The 16,841-nt window shown below is 40.0% G+C and overlaps 1 protein-coding gene across 1 annotated transcript in view; it reads right to left on the bottom strand.

The window, feature by feature from the left end:
* EEA1 (early endosome antigen 1) overlaps window positions 1-16,841 on the bottom strand; it is a 73,471-nt gene that overhangs the window by 44,863 nt on the left and 11,767 nt on the right. The window contains exons 3-4 of the mRNA XM_086461867.1: window positions 14,731-14,853; window positions 3,519-3,646 (exon numbers count right to left, since the gene is read on the bottom strand). Coding sequence (XP_086317993.1) covers window positions 3,519-3,646; window positions 14,731-14,853 — 251 coding nt within the window. The remainder of the gene's footprint in view (window positions 1-3,518; window positions 3,647-14,730; window positions 14,854-16,841) is intronic.

Below are 16,841 nucleotides of genomic sequence, written 5' to 3'. Positions count from 1 at the left end.
TAAGAGACAGCCTGCTATCTTATCCCTTTTGAAATACGCAGTTACATAATTTTTCATCCACACAGCAATTCGGTATGCCCCACAGACACACTCACTTAATGGTCTGAATGTTTAAAGCCTTGGGATTTTAAATTCTCAAATTACGTGCTCAAGCCTCCAGCCATGCAAGAACACAAGATCCAAGGCTACAACTGTTACTAATTGATTTAGACAGCACCCTTCTAAATCACAGGTCTCCTTACAGAATTGCACAACTATACATACAAGGATAATGTTGCATTACTGAGATATAGTCACTCCAAACCTAGAACACGCAAGTCATTAAAATAATGCAAACACACCCTTTCTTATTATTTGTACAGTGGCAACACTGAGGAGTACACAGAATATATGTGTGTGGGTGCCACTGCCAACAATTTCTCTCAATTTTATACCATACAATTTTATTGATGCTGTGCTGCATTACCCCCTCCTTCACAGATGTTGTTTCAAATTATCTCATACTTAGGAGGAAAAAAAAACCCACCAAAGCAAGATGGACCAATTTCAATGGCAAAACAAACACAGGATACTGGGAGGCTATTTTTTTTCAGAGGAAGATTTACAGCTATTTACACCTTATTTTGCCAGTGTGAGACATGCACTGGAGGTTTGCAAATCCAACTTTACTGAGGCAGGTGTAGCTGTAATCCACAACCCATACATTGGTTGTGGATGGAGAAGAGGAAGCTTCCAGTATGATTAAGTAAATCAGCTAATATTCACACCTAAGATTATAAACAATATCTCTGGCAGGTGAAACAGTTAACTATATTGAAGTTGGGCTAAACATATACCAGATCTGCAATACTAAAGCATTTAAGATGATCCAGTCTTCATAGCAAATAAAAGGTTTTGAGCTGTATAAAAATAGTTCATGGTAGAGGGGAAGGAGGAGGGGAGGAGAAGGGGAAGAGAGAGAGTTTGTAATGCAAGGAGTCTTCTACAGTTGTTGCCTCAATATTCCCAACACAGTTTTTTGCTTGACAGTTTTAAGATGAAACCTAAATTCAGTTTAACTGACCTGTGGAAAAGGAATGGGGAAGAAAAAGTGTAAAGGATCACTGCAGACACTGTGACTTTGTTTTTCTCACTGCCTTCCAAATCCTCACCAAACATCCCTTTCTGCTAGGGCTATTACAATCCCTTCCTCCTCTCAGCACATCTGAGCCTCACCATCTGGAAAATCTTTACTACCTTTTCCTTATGCTCCACTCCATTCTCCACCTGTAATGCCAGTGCCTCCATCCCAGCACCGAGTACCCATGGCCTTGCTGAATCACACTGTGGAGAGTTACGTGATTCACTCTTAGCACCTAACCATAGTAGTTTATTGGGGGCTGGGACAAAGAGGACACAATGTAGTTCATAGTACTTAGCTTTCTCTATTGACCAAATAAGGAATTTCACCTCCCAATCTCGGTCCTATGAATTACATGTAAGCTTCACTCCTAGATGGCTAACAGAGTGGCTCCCTGCTGCAGGCTGCAATATTTCTTTAATACGGCATTCCAAGTCTTGGAAAAACATGTTTATGTTGAATGAGTTTTCTCAAGCAAGCGTTTAACTGAGAAACATTAAAGAACGCCACACTAATAGCAAGAAATAGCTCATGTGTTACACAACAGCTCTCACCACACTCCCTTCACTCCATCCAAACCCCCTGACCTTGTCCACTTTTTCAATTATATGAAAGAAAACAAATCCACTTGTCCTTAAGCTGTCAAGAGCCACGAAAAAAATAAATAAATTTCACCAGCCAACATCTGGTTGACATTGGAAACTTGCGGGCATAAAAATAAATATTTCATAAACTATATAAACAATATAGTTATGACCAATAATTCCCTCATGTGAAGGCTATTATTCTACTAAGAGTATCATTTCAGGTCTAAGTTACATCACTCTGAAAAGGCTTAAAACACGACAGAGAAGAAATACTCATTCTTAAATAAATGTGCACATTGGAAACCCAATACAACTCCACTAGTACCCTACACTGTCTCCTATGTAAAGCCCTAATTTTGATTTCTTTTGTTGCAGCAGCTGGAAGAGAAAGCAGCTATCCACAAGGAAGGGCCTGTCTGTGTGTGAAGAGAAGACCTCTGCTAATGCTGGCTCTTACTGGCTTGCCAGCTCTGCACAATACTGGGGTGATACGGATCTTCATTCGGATTGCTGAAATATGTTACCTTCCACACTCTTCTCTCACCAAAGAACCACCCTCTCTTGAGTTAGTTACATAAATACATGTCTTTCTTTCAATGCAACTGTTTATTATTTTGGGTCACATTTCTACTAGTGACAAACCATTTGAACCATTTACATGCCAGCATCAGCAGAAGCCAGCTCCATAGCAGCTGACCACCCGCAGGGTCGTGTGGTGTGTACCTCTGTTTGCTGAATGAGGCCACAGGCAGCTGCTCACTCTGATACAAACCAAGGGAGCTCGGGGGAGTGTCACCAAACAGGAGCACAGACTGTCATTTACAACAGTCCAAAATAAACACTGAACAGAAAAAAAAGCTAGCATGAAGCAAAAGCAAATCTATGTAAATTCTACCCCTAAGAAAAAGCTTCCCAAACCAACATAGGCAGACTACTCAGTTAAACTTTTCTACAGAAAGTTTTACGTCATCAGCTCCTGCTATATACTGCTGCTCTCAAAACAACCCAATATGCTTCCTAGGAATATATTTAACAATACAGTTTTGACCAAACAGTTAAATAAATTAGAGAAGATTTCTGAAAGAGCAGCATAGAGTTTCTGGAACACACAAGGAGAATTACTGACAGACAGAAACTTCTCAGATTTGCAAATAACTAGGTAATATGGGACCCTATTTAGGCAAATACTGGTATTATAATTACCCAGTAAGTACCCTAACTACCCAGGGACAAAATCAGGTTTCTTCTCTATCTTCAGGGTTGTCCTCCCCTACCCTCAAAAGATGAAACTTCAGCTCATGCCAGAAATTAGGAGGAACCTGTATTTTTTCTAAGACACTCCTAAAAATCATTCCACTGTGTAATATTGCAGTCAACTGCACAAGAAACAGGTGATTTAACTACCAATATAAACATGTGTTCATATATATAAACGTCTTACACAAACGGGCTGCCCACAGAGGTTGTGGAGTCTCCTTCTCTGGAGATATTCAAAACCAGCCTGGATGCAGTCCTGTGCAACCTGCTCTGGGTGAACCTGCTTTAGCAGGGGGCTTGGACTAAATGATCTCCAGAGGTCCCTTCCAACCCCGACCAGTCTGTGATTCTGTGTATCCCATTTTCATTTATTGCCAGATCAGTATCAGCCAATGTAAATTTCAAGCTACTTTTTAATTGTAGTTGGAAATGGAGCCGGAATATTTAAATACTTGACTACATAATTAAGTGTTCAAATTAATACAGCCTTCAGTGTAATTAGAAGCAGCTCAACACTGACACAAAAGGACATGCACAAATGAGTACTGTTGCACCTTTCCGGTGACAGATGACCTTCCCCTCCATGAGTTGAATCAATGCCAGAATTATGGACTGCTTCATAGTGCTTGAACAGCTCCTCAGCTGATCCATGAGACTTCATACAGAGAGGACAAATAAAACCCTATCATAAAAAGAAAAGGGAAAAAAAGAAAGGTGAGAAGTAAAATTTTTTTTTTCCATCTTATTTTTACACAGAATTCTAAATTTTGTTTGTGCATCTGAAAGGCAGCAAATATGACTGTTAAGATTCATACTAATTCTTTCATGCTCTGGTAACAGTTTTGGCAATTAAAAAGTTAGAAAACGCCTACAAAAGTCAAATTCCATCATTCAGTGGGGTTTTTTTCCCCAATAACATTACATACTAGCAACAAAACCTCTATTCAGAAAAATAAGAAGTAATTTCAGAAGGACTGCTTTGCAGTTTCTTCTCCCCCAAGAAAAGAAATTTCCATACAACTTTTCACAAAAATCAGATTCTTCTTCCAAAGAGGAGATAGGGTTTGGAGTTTTGTCTTGAACAAAGGAGATATAAAAACCCACTCTAAAGCACAGGTATTCATATACTTATTACCACCATATTTAGGGTACCATTTTTAATATAGGTCAGAAGATTAAGAACCACTTTTTACCTTGCATATAGTTAATTAGTAAATGCAATTCAGAGACAATACCTCAAGAAAAATCACATCTCTACAGCCTAAAGAATCAGAAATCATCCATTTTCCTTCCAACATATTTACTGCATGCTTATTAGAGCGAAAATTCAGCAGAGCGATGCCCTCATTCTTCCCATTAGCCCACAGACAAATGAAAACAGTAAATATTACGTACCTCTAAAACATTTGTGGAGTGTCCAAACTGCCATTTATCAGAAGTACCATCCATCTCATTTTATCTAGCAACCTATTACACCTGCTTTTAAGTGCTGGACTTCATATTGGTTCTTCACTCATTTGGTTATCATGCCAATTCCAAGCCCAATCCCCGTTTACACTACAGCCCATATGCATCACAGTGACAAAACAGAAACATTTCAGAGTGAGAGGAAACAATTTAATCTCACGTTAAAGGCTCTCTGTAATTCCAAGATATGCAAAAAGAACCTTATGTAAGCAAGATTAAGGCCTCCTGTTCCTTAAATTCGTTTCAAATACACTTTTGCATATTTTTATGTGTTACCCTTAAGTCCCTTATGCCAGTACAAATTGTAGCACACTCCAGCACTAAACCAAGGCTCTGCAGTATCCAAGATGAGAGTAACCCTGTAGAATTATCACACTTCACGTAATATATGTTCCTGTACAATTTCTGAAGGACATAGATGGAGTTTTGACACTCCTTTTCTCCTTTTAACTTTGCGTTTAGATGTTACAAGACAAGCCACAAAACTTTAATTATCACAAAAGGAACATACTGAACGTGTACGTTGATAACCACAACAGCACTCATTTTCTAACTTGCCATAGTATTTTGTTTCACTGGTCACTAAGAACTCAACAACCAAACACTTAGGCAGATTTAACCCAGGAGAACCATCACATTCAGCTACTCAAACATGGCCGGAGCTCCAGAGCACCGAACAGGGACTCTGTAACTGCTATTATTTGTTTTGTGGTTTAGAATAAATAGCTAAATGCAGTTGCTTGTCAAACCCACCACATATCATATTACATATTACTGAAGACTAATTTTGGCACAAACAAAACAGCATACTCTTTCCTAAGCAGAGAAGAGGCATTTACCCTTAACAACCATTTATTTATTTACAGAATTGATCAGCACAGTTTCACTCCAGATTAAACCATGTTAACTCATATGTATGTATACATGCCAAACGGGTACAGAAAACTGATTAACCTACTAGGTTCCCAGTAATGTTTATCTGATACAATTAGCATATAATTGTATGATGGCAGTGACAGTCACTTTGAGCAAAAGAACCAGAGGGAGATTCCTGTCAGATCGCAATGGCAATGAACTACAGGAGGGGTCAAAACCCAAGGGATTTATTTTTCCTAGTAGGTGAAAGCAGTCAGTCTCACACAGTAATGCTGCAACAGCATCCTTTTGAGAACTGCTCAGTAGCATTTAATCCCAATGTTGAGTTTAGTTTCCCAATGATGGGAAGGTCTGCTGTTCACAGAGAAAAGCAAATCTTCCTCATAGCACCAGTAAGTGCATCTGGAAAGAACTAGCGTAGAAAATTGCTCTGGCCTCTCCTTCTTTTTGCCCTTTATTTATTCCCATTTAAACAGCAAAGTCTGTTTCTTTGCTTGGTTTTTTTGCGGTGTCTTTGTGGTCGGGTTTTATTCTGTGGAAAAGGAGCCCTGGAGAAGAGGAAAGAATAGATTATATGTGCAATTAGCCCAAGGGGACAGCAATCAATCATTTGTCTCTATTAGGCAATGCCAGCCCAAGATTTCCCAGGCAGGCAGGCAGGCAGATCTGAAGGCAGTGGCTGCAAGGACAAGGGGCCAGAGGCAGCGGAGAGCTGCCAAGCCAGGGGAATGTGCTGCAGCCCACCGGGTGGATGGGAGCTCTGGGGAACCAGGCGTGCTGTCACCAGCAGAGAGGGAGAAACATGGACAAAGGCTCCTCTTTATGGTAGAAACCACCTTCTTCTTACATGGGCAGGGGTAAAAAGTGAGTCACCCAATAGCCCCAGCCTCTCCACCAGCACTGCTATGACCATGGCTGGCCTCACTTGTAGGGGACCTAGTGCTCTTGGAGTCAGTGCTGGGTTACAGTCCCACACACCCTTACTCTAATGCAACACTTCCTAGAGCTCGGACGCACAAGCTGTAACAGAGTAAGGTGTGTCAGGCTTCTGCAATGGGGCATCCTCACCAGGGAAAAAGTCACCCTTCCTGCGCAGAGCTGGGGTGGGCAGGAACACCGGCTCCTGCAGCTGCTGCAGCTGCAGGCACCACTGCTCGTACATCAGAGCCTTAAACTGCGTGAACCCAGGACCCACCTGCATCCCGCAGGCTGATAATATTCAGATGTTGACTCTGATGTCAGCAGCATTAATTCAGTTCTCTTTAGACTAAGAAAATCAGAATCATCAGGATTCTCCTGAGCTCCAGACAGTAACAGACAGAAGTGTAAAGGTTTCCTGGGCCTGCAACTATTAGCCTCAGGTGACAATCTTGTTCAGGGACTTGGGTTGGTGGGTCTCCCACTCTATCTCCTTTTTAAAAAAAAAAAATTGTAAATACAGTCATAAAAATATCTCTCTCAGCATCATCTTGAGATAAATTTTGAAAATATATACAGAAGTGTATTTTACTAATCTAAAGACAAATGTGCAAGAAGGAGGAAGAGGGGAAGAAACCTGATGGTTTGACATGCTTAAATCCTGTAAACATTTTTGTTAGTTTGCAGGAACTGGTTATCAACTGCAAGATATTCCTATATTGGGACCATGCCTGCCCCGGTAAAAGAGAAGATTGTGCAGTTACAATCACGACGTGTAACACTGGTCACCGCAACCTGGGGGAGCTGAAGTGTCCTTTCCAGCAAGTCTGCACTTGGCTCCCTTAACTAACAGACACCTTTACAGAAGAAGCAAGTATGAGAGCAATGTTCTTCTATTTGAAGAAGGAAGCTACCATATAAAACATGCACAGTTATACTTTTCAAAAGGCTGTATTTGCCAAGACGACACTTGGTAGGTTTCATTTTAAAATGCATTTAGGAGTTACTCTGCAGAAAGCACAGCCACAGAGAAGTGAAAGGCAATTCATATTCTTCATTTAATAAAAGCAAAGACATCACTTACAGCCCCTGCAGTGCTGCACCATAAGTCATAATGCCCTAATTGATGTATCTAATTGGGCTTTATCTTTTGCTTTACACAGGGAGAAAAGAGCCCAAAAGAAGTTAAAGAATGATTAGTTGGGTTTTGTTTTTATAAATACAGAATCTTTCCACCAGGAAATGACAATTTATTAAATCCAAAGCTTTTTGCAGATGCCTGTCAGTTAACAGAAAACAAAAATAAAACCACAACCACCACATGCACCAGTTTTTATCAGGAAACAGTTCTTAAGATCACCACAGAATTGCTGAAGCAATACAGAGCAAAAACAGTAAAAAAAGAAGTCCAAACCAAAACCCTATATATACACACAAACAAGCCACTAGGAGTCAGCACACAATCTACAGCTCAACATAGCCCCTGCCCAGCGGTCAAGGCATTCCAATGAGAACAAAAGAAGTGCTAAACTTCAAATTCCAATTTTCTGATCCCAAGGGAAATGTTTCTCTTTCAGGTGGACACCTGTGAGCCATGCCTAGCACCCAGCACCACACTGTTGATGGTGGGACAGGCCTTCCCTGGCACAAAGACTCCAAAACACACCAGTTTCACTTGAAGCAGAACAGAAATCACTACATAGAAGTTTTGTAGGAAAGTGTCTTGCCTCAGCTGGAGTTATAACGCCAAATTTCACCAAGGATCACTGACTCCGTGGAAGCACCAGAGGCTTCTTTACTTGCCTTTCTCAAGACAGACTTATGAATAAGAAAATTTGTAGCTATTTTTCCCCTCTAATACTTAAGATTTACTTTCAGGGCTGATAAAGTTACCCTCCTCAGGGCTCTCTCTCCTAAACGGCATATGAGGTAAATGACTCCTTTCGGGTAACATTAATATTCGTACGAACCACTAATACTGCATTCTTTGGAAAGTACGCCAGGATGCTAAAAGCAAAACTGGAAGAAAACTCTCACCACAAGAACTACCATATTTATTTTTATTGTAGCATTATGATTTACAGGGCTATTAACTATCGGAAGAACTTTGGCCTCCCACATCAAAACGCACGGCCCAGCGAGAGCAGGGGCACAGACCCACAGGCACACGGCACACAGCCAGGCTGGCCGCAGGCTACCGTAGAGCCCTCCTAATCCTCAGACTATTTTAAAACTGATTCCGAAATACTTTACATGACAGAAAAAGTAATGTACAGGACTGAACAGATTCTGTTTCTCTGGTTTCTACTTGTATTACTCTATAGGCCTGCAGGGGGTAGGGCAGGGTGTAAAAATAGATTTTTGAAAATTTCAGCCTCTCAGAATAGTGTCTTCCTTGTAATCTTTTTTCCCTCACCATTCTGCACAAACCTGATCTAATGAAGTTGCGTAGTGTGACAAGACACTTTGAAAAGCAGTATTTTTCCGTACTCACTAGCAAGAATTTTCAAAGACGTTCCCTCAACAGGCTGAAGACTCCCGCTTGAGGTTTAAAAAATAACCAAACATTTACATGTAGTTGTCTACTCCCCAATCACTACTAATGCAGAGCTATTCAACACAGATAACTGAGCCAGAAACTAGTCAGCTGACCTAACAAATGTATATACCATATGTAGGGTCAGCATAACAGCTCCCTGGGCTCCATCATCAATAATTGGAGCTTGAGGCACCTACATATACATGCATTAAATCTGTCTTCATCTGCCAACTGCTCTTTTTTTCCCCTAGAGCTTTAATGAAATGGTGTTTGTAGAGCCAATATGAAACCTTGTCTTAAGTAATTAATGAGTGAAAGCACAGCTTATTTTATTCAAAGCTTCTTTTTCACAAATTAAAACTGGAGTTATCTGGCAGAAAGAAGATGACACTTCTTGAAGGACAGTCCCATGGGCAAAACAGTTTTTACAGGATGGAATACAGATTTGCTCATATAGTTGGAGTCAAAGAAAAAAAGTGCCCTATTTAAGTCTGAAAGTCACAGCCACAGCTACCCAGTTTCCTTAGCATCGTCTTGAAATATCTGATGACTGTCTACTCTATTCTCCAATTCCATTTTCATACTGCACAGAACTGAACAAATGGTCCCATTTAGGCTGCTATGATCGCTGCTGATCTACAGCTGTATGTGGTAGAGAGCCATATAGCACGGATAGCACACGCACAGCTCTATTTGCCAATTCAAACAGGGCTGCTACCACATCTTGAATTTTTATTCCAGTAATTATGTCATAAGTCAAGCTTAAAGAACGAAGGAACTTTGCTGTTTTCCACTAAGAAGTCAATTTTATTCCACAAACACTCTTCCTGGAAAATATTTAAGTATGTGGTGAATAAAAAAAAAAAAAAAATTTAAAAAAAAAAAAATCAAAAAAACCCTCCTCAAACCCCACAGAATTTCAGTATAATTGATATTCTTACCATATGGAAAATATTAGTGACTATTCTACCATATACATGCTATAGGACAGTTTAGGCCAATCCAGTATGCACTTTAACATGCTTGGCATTCACATGACCAGGCTTTAAGTTTAGATAAATTTGAGTTTCTGGGCTTCATCTTGACCTTCCAGAAATACTGGGCCAGGACTCAAGCCTACAGTCTATTTCCAGTGAGCTGCATGAACAAAAAGCAATAGCTGTGATTCAGGTCCAGAGCTGTAACACCTTCCAGCCATGACCTATGTTTGCCCATGTCTCAGAATCCAGACATGCATTAACAACTGTCACAGCTATGTTGGTATGATAAGCTGTACGCTGTGAATAAAGTCCAATGTGTTTAAAATCTGAAAGCAAGTTCAAAAGCTGTATGGCATGTTCATGTGCTCAGAGGCATTAAAAAAAAAATAAAAAATCTTCTGGAGTTTTTGTGTGTCATGAATATTTGGAAAAACAGTAAATTCACCATTCACATTTGTCCACTGCAGGTGAACCTCCACAACCTTCCCTGATACAAGACACACATCTTCACCAGCATTTAAACAGTAAGTCTAAGCTACAACTCAGATACTCTCCAGTTACACGGTGATTTAAAGACTGAAACATTTCACACGACACGAGATTAGGAACTGTATATACTTAGAGGACAGAAACGTACTGATGTTTTGGAGCTGAAAGATGTATCAAGTAGTTTCTAGGTTTTATTTCCCAAATATATATCGAAGCAATTAATTGAATCCTCAGGAAGTTCTCAGAGGCAGGTAAAATTGTCTACTTACATAGCAAGGGCAAGATGACATTACCAAATTTCATAATTTATTTCAGAAGTCTTACATACTAATAAAAAGAGAAAGAGGGATTTTAAGTTAAAGAATAAATAAATTAAGTCACTTCCTTTATATATTGTTAAAAGGAAAACACAGTTGATATTTCTTCCATGCCTTCCACCAGAAAAAGCCCTTTCCTCTGTGTTTACATAAACAATAAGATGACAGTGGCTTCCTCAGATCACATCTTTATTTAATCATTAAAACAGTAGGCTAAAAGGTAATTTTTATATAATTAAGACCTGCAGTCCATTTCAATTTTACAAGTATCTAACTTCCTGAACAAAAAGAAAAAAGGTGTCTTGCCAAAGTTTATTTTATACCAGACTGCAAACTCAATGTCTTTCCACAAAAGAAGCTGGATTCTTCCTGAGAAGAACAGAACCAATATAATTTCTAGTTTAGTTCTCTTCTGGTTTTACTACTATTAATGAGTAAGACTACAATTCTGACACAACCTACAGGACTATAATTTTGTCATGGACTAGAAATTCTAGTCCAGTGGATTATTTGTTTCTTAAAAAAAGTCACATCACACAGCCAAGTCAAACCAAACCAGTATCTCTAATTCTTCATTCTCTTAGTACTGTTCAGATGTTGCAGCTCAACCAACGATTTTTGTTCCTGTGCAAAGCAAGCAAGTACCACTGAGATGAAAACAGCCGCCACAACCTAATTTGAGAAGCAACTGAAAGAGCAGCCAAAGAAAATAAAATACCAGCATTAAAGCATTGACATGATGTTCTGTGCAAAACCAGTCTGCAACATTCCAAGGGCATCCACAAAAACAGAAATTGCAATCAATTGCATCTACAGTAAGAGACAAGTAGAAAAAAAAAAAAACACAAACAAAAAAACCCACAACCAACCACACAAGGATGAGGTCTTTTTCCAAAAAAGACAAAAAAATAACCCCACGTTTTTGAACAAGTAGCATTCCAACTTACACTCTAGGCAATCCTGCCTATTCACAAAACATCAGGCTCGTGCCTTGCTTGTATTAGCTAAGAAATACATATTTACTAAATATCTGGAAAGTTATGAAAACTACCCAAAAGAACTGTTTAAAAATTGCCTTAGATTTAGCCTAGCTGTAGATAAAACAATAGATACTAACAGCCACTACATTCTAAACATTGCAGGAGTACCATACAGCGGGTTTTTTGGACGCCTCAGGAGAAACCAGGACGGGAAGCCTGAAACTAAGCCTCTTTAACTGACTCACTGTTTAGATGTCCTGAACATCCAACAGAGACAGTCAGGAAATGCTGGACAGTTTAGAAATGTACCATTCCAATAGGAAAAAGAAAACAAAACAGAAGAAGTCACACAGCTTTTGTTAGTGACACCACTGTATACATGAAATCTGGGGAACAATGTTCCTGTTTGGGAATGTGGCAATGCGTGTGACTTCCACACAGCATTTGTTTGGCTGAGCTGGCAATACATTGACAGAGACACTTCCCAACACTTTGGTGGTTGTTCCTGCAGCTGAGTTAGTCTTTGTCTTTTAAAATAAGGCTTCATCAGTGCTTGGGGGCAGGGGAAAGTATTTCACTATCATTTTTACCCATTATCATATGGTGCAATCCCTACTTTGAAAAATGAGGACTGCACAGAGCACTGTTTAAGAGGAAGACCATAAATAAGGCTGTAGGCGAGTGGCGAGGATCCTTTCCCACAAAAGAACATCAGACACCTTCAGAAATTGCAGGTGTGGATACCTGTGACTGAAGAACAAGACCAATTCTCACTACATGGAGGACGGAGAGGAGGGAAGGGCAAGGAGAAGAGAAGCAAACGACCTGACTTACTAAAATTTTCATCAACAGTGAGGGTGTATCAGTGGAAGACAGGTCAGTGAAGAAAGCTATAGGCAAAAGTAAAAGCAAGGTACTAATGCTTTTGTCGACTAAGTAACAATTTTTCAGATCTCACAATGTGTGATCAAACACCAGCCTTGCCACACGTCCTATCTCCATGTTCAAGAAGAACACACTGGCAAAAAAACTGAACTTGGGAGCTTCTTCAGCATTGTTTCCAACAAAATGTATTTGAACTTTTCACAGTAGTATCCACAAGCAATAAAAAGCCAAACATCAGTTTAAGCAAGCCAAACTCGCAATGTTTCCTGTCTGCTACACAAGACGACATGTTATTCTTATAATGCTGACCCAGGAATGGCAAAGATGGAATGAAGAGGGACAACCTGGTTCCGCTCCCATTTCAGGATCACAGTGTGCTTGTTGCAAATGCAAACTATCATTTTCCATCAGCAAACGCAAGCTTTTCAGTAGTCCAGTATTTTAAACTTTACATACTAGCATTGATGATAGTGATTAACAGATTTCCCCACTTTTCCAATGCTTCTATGCATGCTGATATAATAAAAGATCAAACGGGGGAAAAAAAAAAAAAAAAATCTGTATTCTTTGTTTCTCACCTCTTCCAGATATTTATTGAATCACTGTACCAAGAAACACAGCTTTAGCAACAGGAAACAGCAACAGCTAGAATCAACTGAATTTGCATTTTGTGTGCTACACTCAATACACAAGTGTTATCAAGTTAAAAAGCTGTAATCAGCTACTGACAAGCAAAAAATATTGACAAGTAACTGATGGTAGAAAAGTAAAAACTCAAAGTGGGCAAGAACCCACAGTCAATTCCATGAAACTATGTTAAACACAATCCAGCTTAAATAGAAGAGTAACTTCTTCAGGTAACCAAACTACCTCTGATGGCTCACATCCCACAATCTACTGATACCACCACATCAGGAGTGCCACAGTCTGTCACTGGTAAGTCACAGCTTATTCATGTCAGGCACTTGCATTGTGACCAGATGACGAAGAAAATAAAAAGCTGACTTGACCACAAACAGAGCACCACAGATGGTCTCTGCTTCAGCAGGAGGCAGTGAGGAGTCAATCAAAAGCCAGTCGCCAGCTGTCCTGGCTCCCAGGCAGTCCCCCAGCACTCCAGGAGAGCAGCTCGGGCCAGTTTTATCACGGATTCTGCTCTCTTTAACAGGTGACACTTCACCCTTGAAAAGGGATCTCAAGTAACTCTAGGATAATCAGTGTATTGACATCTTCCCTTGTCTTTGGGCGTAACACCCCACAATTTGAAGTTTTCCCTTCAAAAATAAAGTGTAAATACACACGGAGTGCAGGGAAGGAAAAAAGCACTACTTAGCAAATGCATACTGCAACAAACACAATAAAATCACATTGCTCACACAGCCTAGAATAAATACTCTAATTCCAAAATTCAACAAAAATAACATTGGCAGAAAGAATGCAAAACTTCACCTCCATACAAACCCATTGAGTGCACGGCAAGCTGCCTGTCCCCAGAGTCAAATCTACTCTGTAGAGGTTCACAGCATAAAAAAAAACAGATAACCTTGTGCGGCTGGAGGCTGTTACCTTACAGAATCTAAATTTTTCCAACTGATGAGTGTAAAATTGTACATTTTGTTTTAATTGTGCAGTTTTACACTCCACAATTGGAAGAATTTAGAAATGCACTACTACTCATAATGTTTATTAACTGAAACAGCCTTTGCATTTTATTAGAAGCATATGAAAATTCCAATAAAATTCTATTTTTAAATTGGTTTTATAATTATTTTTATAATGTTGCTGCAATACATAAGGCTCTTAAGCATGTTCAAGAAGAGAAGCTTTACGGTTTTTATATTCCTGTCCTCTGTTCCACCTTCTACCCAATGCACCTATTTCCCACCAGAAATCTGCTTTAAAAATAGTTAGCTACTAAGAGCTCGAAACGTTTCTTTTCGCACAGGATGTACCAGATCCAATACCACATTTATCACTATCCTAAGTCTGATGTGAAGTAAATCAAATAATGTAATAGTCTTATTTACAAGAAAGTCAAGCAAAAGCTGTTGAAAAAGAATACATCGGTGACTGCAAGTCTCCCCGTGCCGCAAATGTTTCATGTGAGAGACAACTGCAAACCAGAAAGCGAGACATAGATTAATTCTGCTGCTGAATGTATATTTTGGAATCATGCATAAGAGATTGAATTATGTTTCGGCAAGGAATCAAAAGAAACAATTTAAAAAGCTGACACCCAAGCCACAAGAGAAGATGTATGTTCATTTAAAGCAGCCCATTACCAAAGCTATTGAAACAAAATAAACAAGACCCACAGTAACAGCTGGGAGGTCACGAAGCTCCTGTCTTCCTTCTGTCCCAGTGTGCTCATTCTGGTAATGTTCAGACAGATCAGTGGGAGTTACACACACTTTCATACACAGTGGACAGATGAAGCCCTGTGAAATGTATATTTGTTTTTAAGAAACTCATAAAGACAAAAAAAAAGCAGATTTGGAATCAAACGCTGTTCAAATTCTTACACTGAAAGTTCTCTACAATCACCAAAAGCGAAGTCTGTTTTCCTTCTGGAAAGACAGTTTTTGCAAACCATGTATCAATGCCATGGAGAAGGCAAGAAGCAACAGTCATTAACATGAAATTAAACAAATCTAAAACACACTTTAAAAGCCAGCACCATGCTGCATACTACTACACGTTTTCCAGACACTCTTGGTACCCCCTTCAAGCTGCATAACAAATTGTGAACAGACATTTCAGATCCTTCATGCAGTTTCCCATACGGGTGTTCCGATGTTTCTCGGAGACAAGAGTGGTGCGGTGAGATTACAGAAATACCCCTGTAAATGAATAAGCAAGCTGACGGCAGCAGGAGAGGCCTAGGCGCCAGCACAGCTGCACACCTGGCTGGCATGCTAACCAGAGATTTACCAAAGCCAAAAGTTACACCTGTTTCTAAAGAACAACAGCTTTACATCTTCAAGACACTTGCCACATGCTTGAACACCTAGAAAAAGCAGGGTGGAGAGTAAAGTACTCAGGGACTCTGTTCACGCTGCTGGCTGGAGGATGCCCACACCTCCGCGACAGAGCACTGCAGAGGCAGGCAGAACAGACTGAACGCAACCCTCCGTGCATGCATGGAAAGGTTAAAGCCCCTTCCAAAAAAGAATGTCTGTGGCAAACCTCTCTAGCCAACGCAGCCACATTACACTAACGAAAGCGTAAGCACGCTGGTGGACTCACTCCAAGCACGGAATCTTTAGCCACCCTGTACAGCCGACAGGGTTGCCCTGAGACCTAAGCTACAAAGGCAGGATAGGCTCAAAGGTTTCCTCCTTGGGCAGATTGCATAGAGAAGAAAAGATGTATCTAGACTTCATTACAGATCTATGTGTGATCTGAAGTGCTGATGTAGCCACAGACGGGACTAAAACAGATTTTCACCTCTCCTTGAGCAAGTAACAGTTTGAATTCAGACTTCCCCACCCCTTTTGTTTCATACTACAATTCTCAAAAATCAGGATTGATTTCAACCAGGCTTGAGGAGGTAGGAAACATGAGAATCTGCACAGATGTAGTGATTATTCTCCATTTGAATGTTGCAGCAATACAAATTGGAAAATCTAGCCAAGAAACTGGAGTGAAAATAAGTCAACTGGATTTCTGACTTTACGTAATGCTGGAAACAGGTGGGAACATAGTGACAAAATGGAGAGCAAACATTCTGCAAAGTCTGGCTACAGTGCTCCTGGAGAGAAGTTCTCAGAGAGACAACACCTCAGGCCAGCTGCACAGGAAAAGGAAGACCAACAGAAAGGCTTGAGCTGAGTGCTGCAACATGCGAATCTCAGGAGAGTAAAAACCCATCACCAGCTTCGGAGCTCAGTTTCAAACAGATTTTGAAACTACATGCTAAGGAAAACACCCCACTTAAACCAATGCAACAGATGGTGGAATTATCAACAACTAAAAGATACTTTTCCACATTATACAGTATCAACCAAAAGTGACACGGCAGCCTTTGGCCTGACCCAGTTTGGACCTGGTAGCAAGAAAAGCCAATGGTGCAATAGTGCAGGCACACCACTACTTTGGAAGCTCATCCTATGTCAAGAAACTACTACTACATTAGCACTGAGGTACCTCGTGACACCCACCAGCTGTACAGTCAGTGATACTGCACTCATGCTAACAAAATTGTACAACTTTAGCCAAACTTTGGAAAGAAGTAATTATCTCATTGCATATTTTTATGCCCTTAGTAACTACAAAAGTAATGAGATTTTAGTCTGCAATTTAAAAGCATTTATTTGCTTCAAGGACTGTGTAAATATGCACATACACCAGATCTGGACTCACAAACGCTTGACATGTATAACATGCAGCAAAACATCAAGGAGCATCTGATCATACTGACTGTAAC

The sequence above is a fragment of the Leptosomus discolor genome, chromosome 1 (assembly GCF_034619465.1).
Source record: "Leptosomus discolor isolate bLepDis1 chromosome 1, bLepDis1.hap2, whole genome shotgun sequence".
Taxonomy (NCBI): Eukaryota; Metazoa; Chordata; class Aves; order Leptosomiformes; family Leptosomidae; genus Leptosomus; species Leptosomus discolor.
This window is presented reverse-complemented; position numbering and strand designations above follow the sequence as displayed.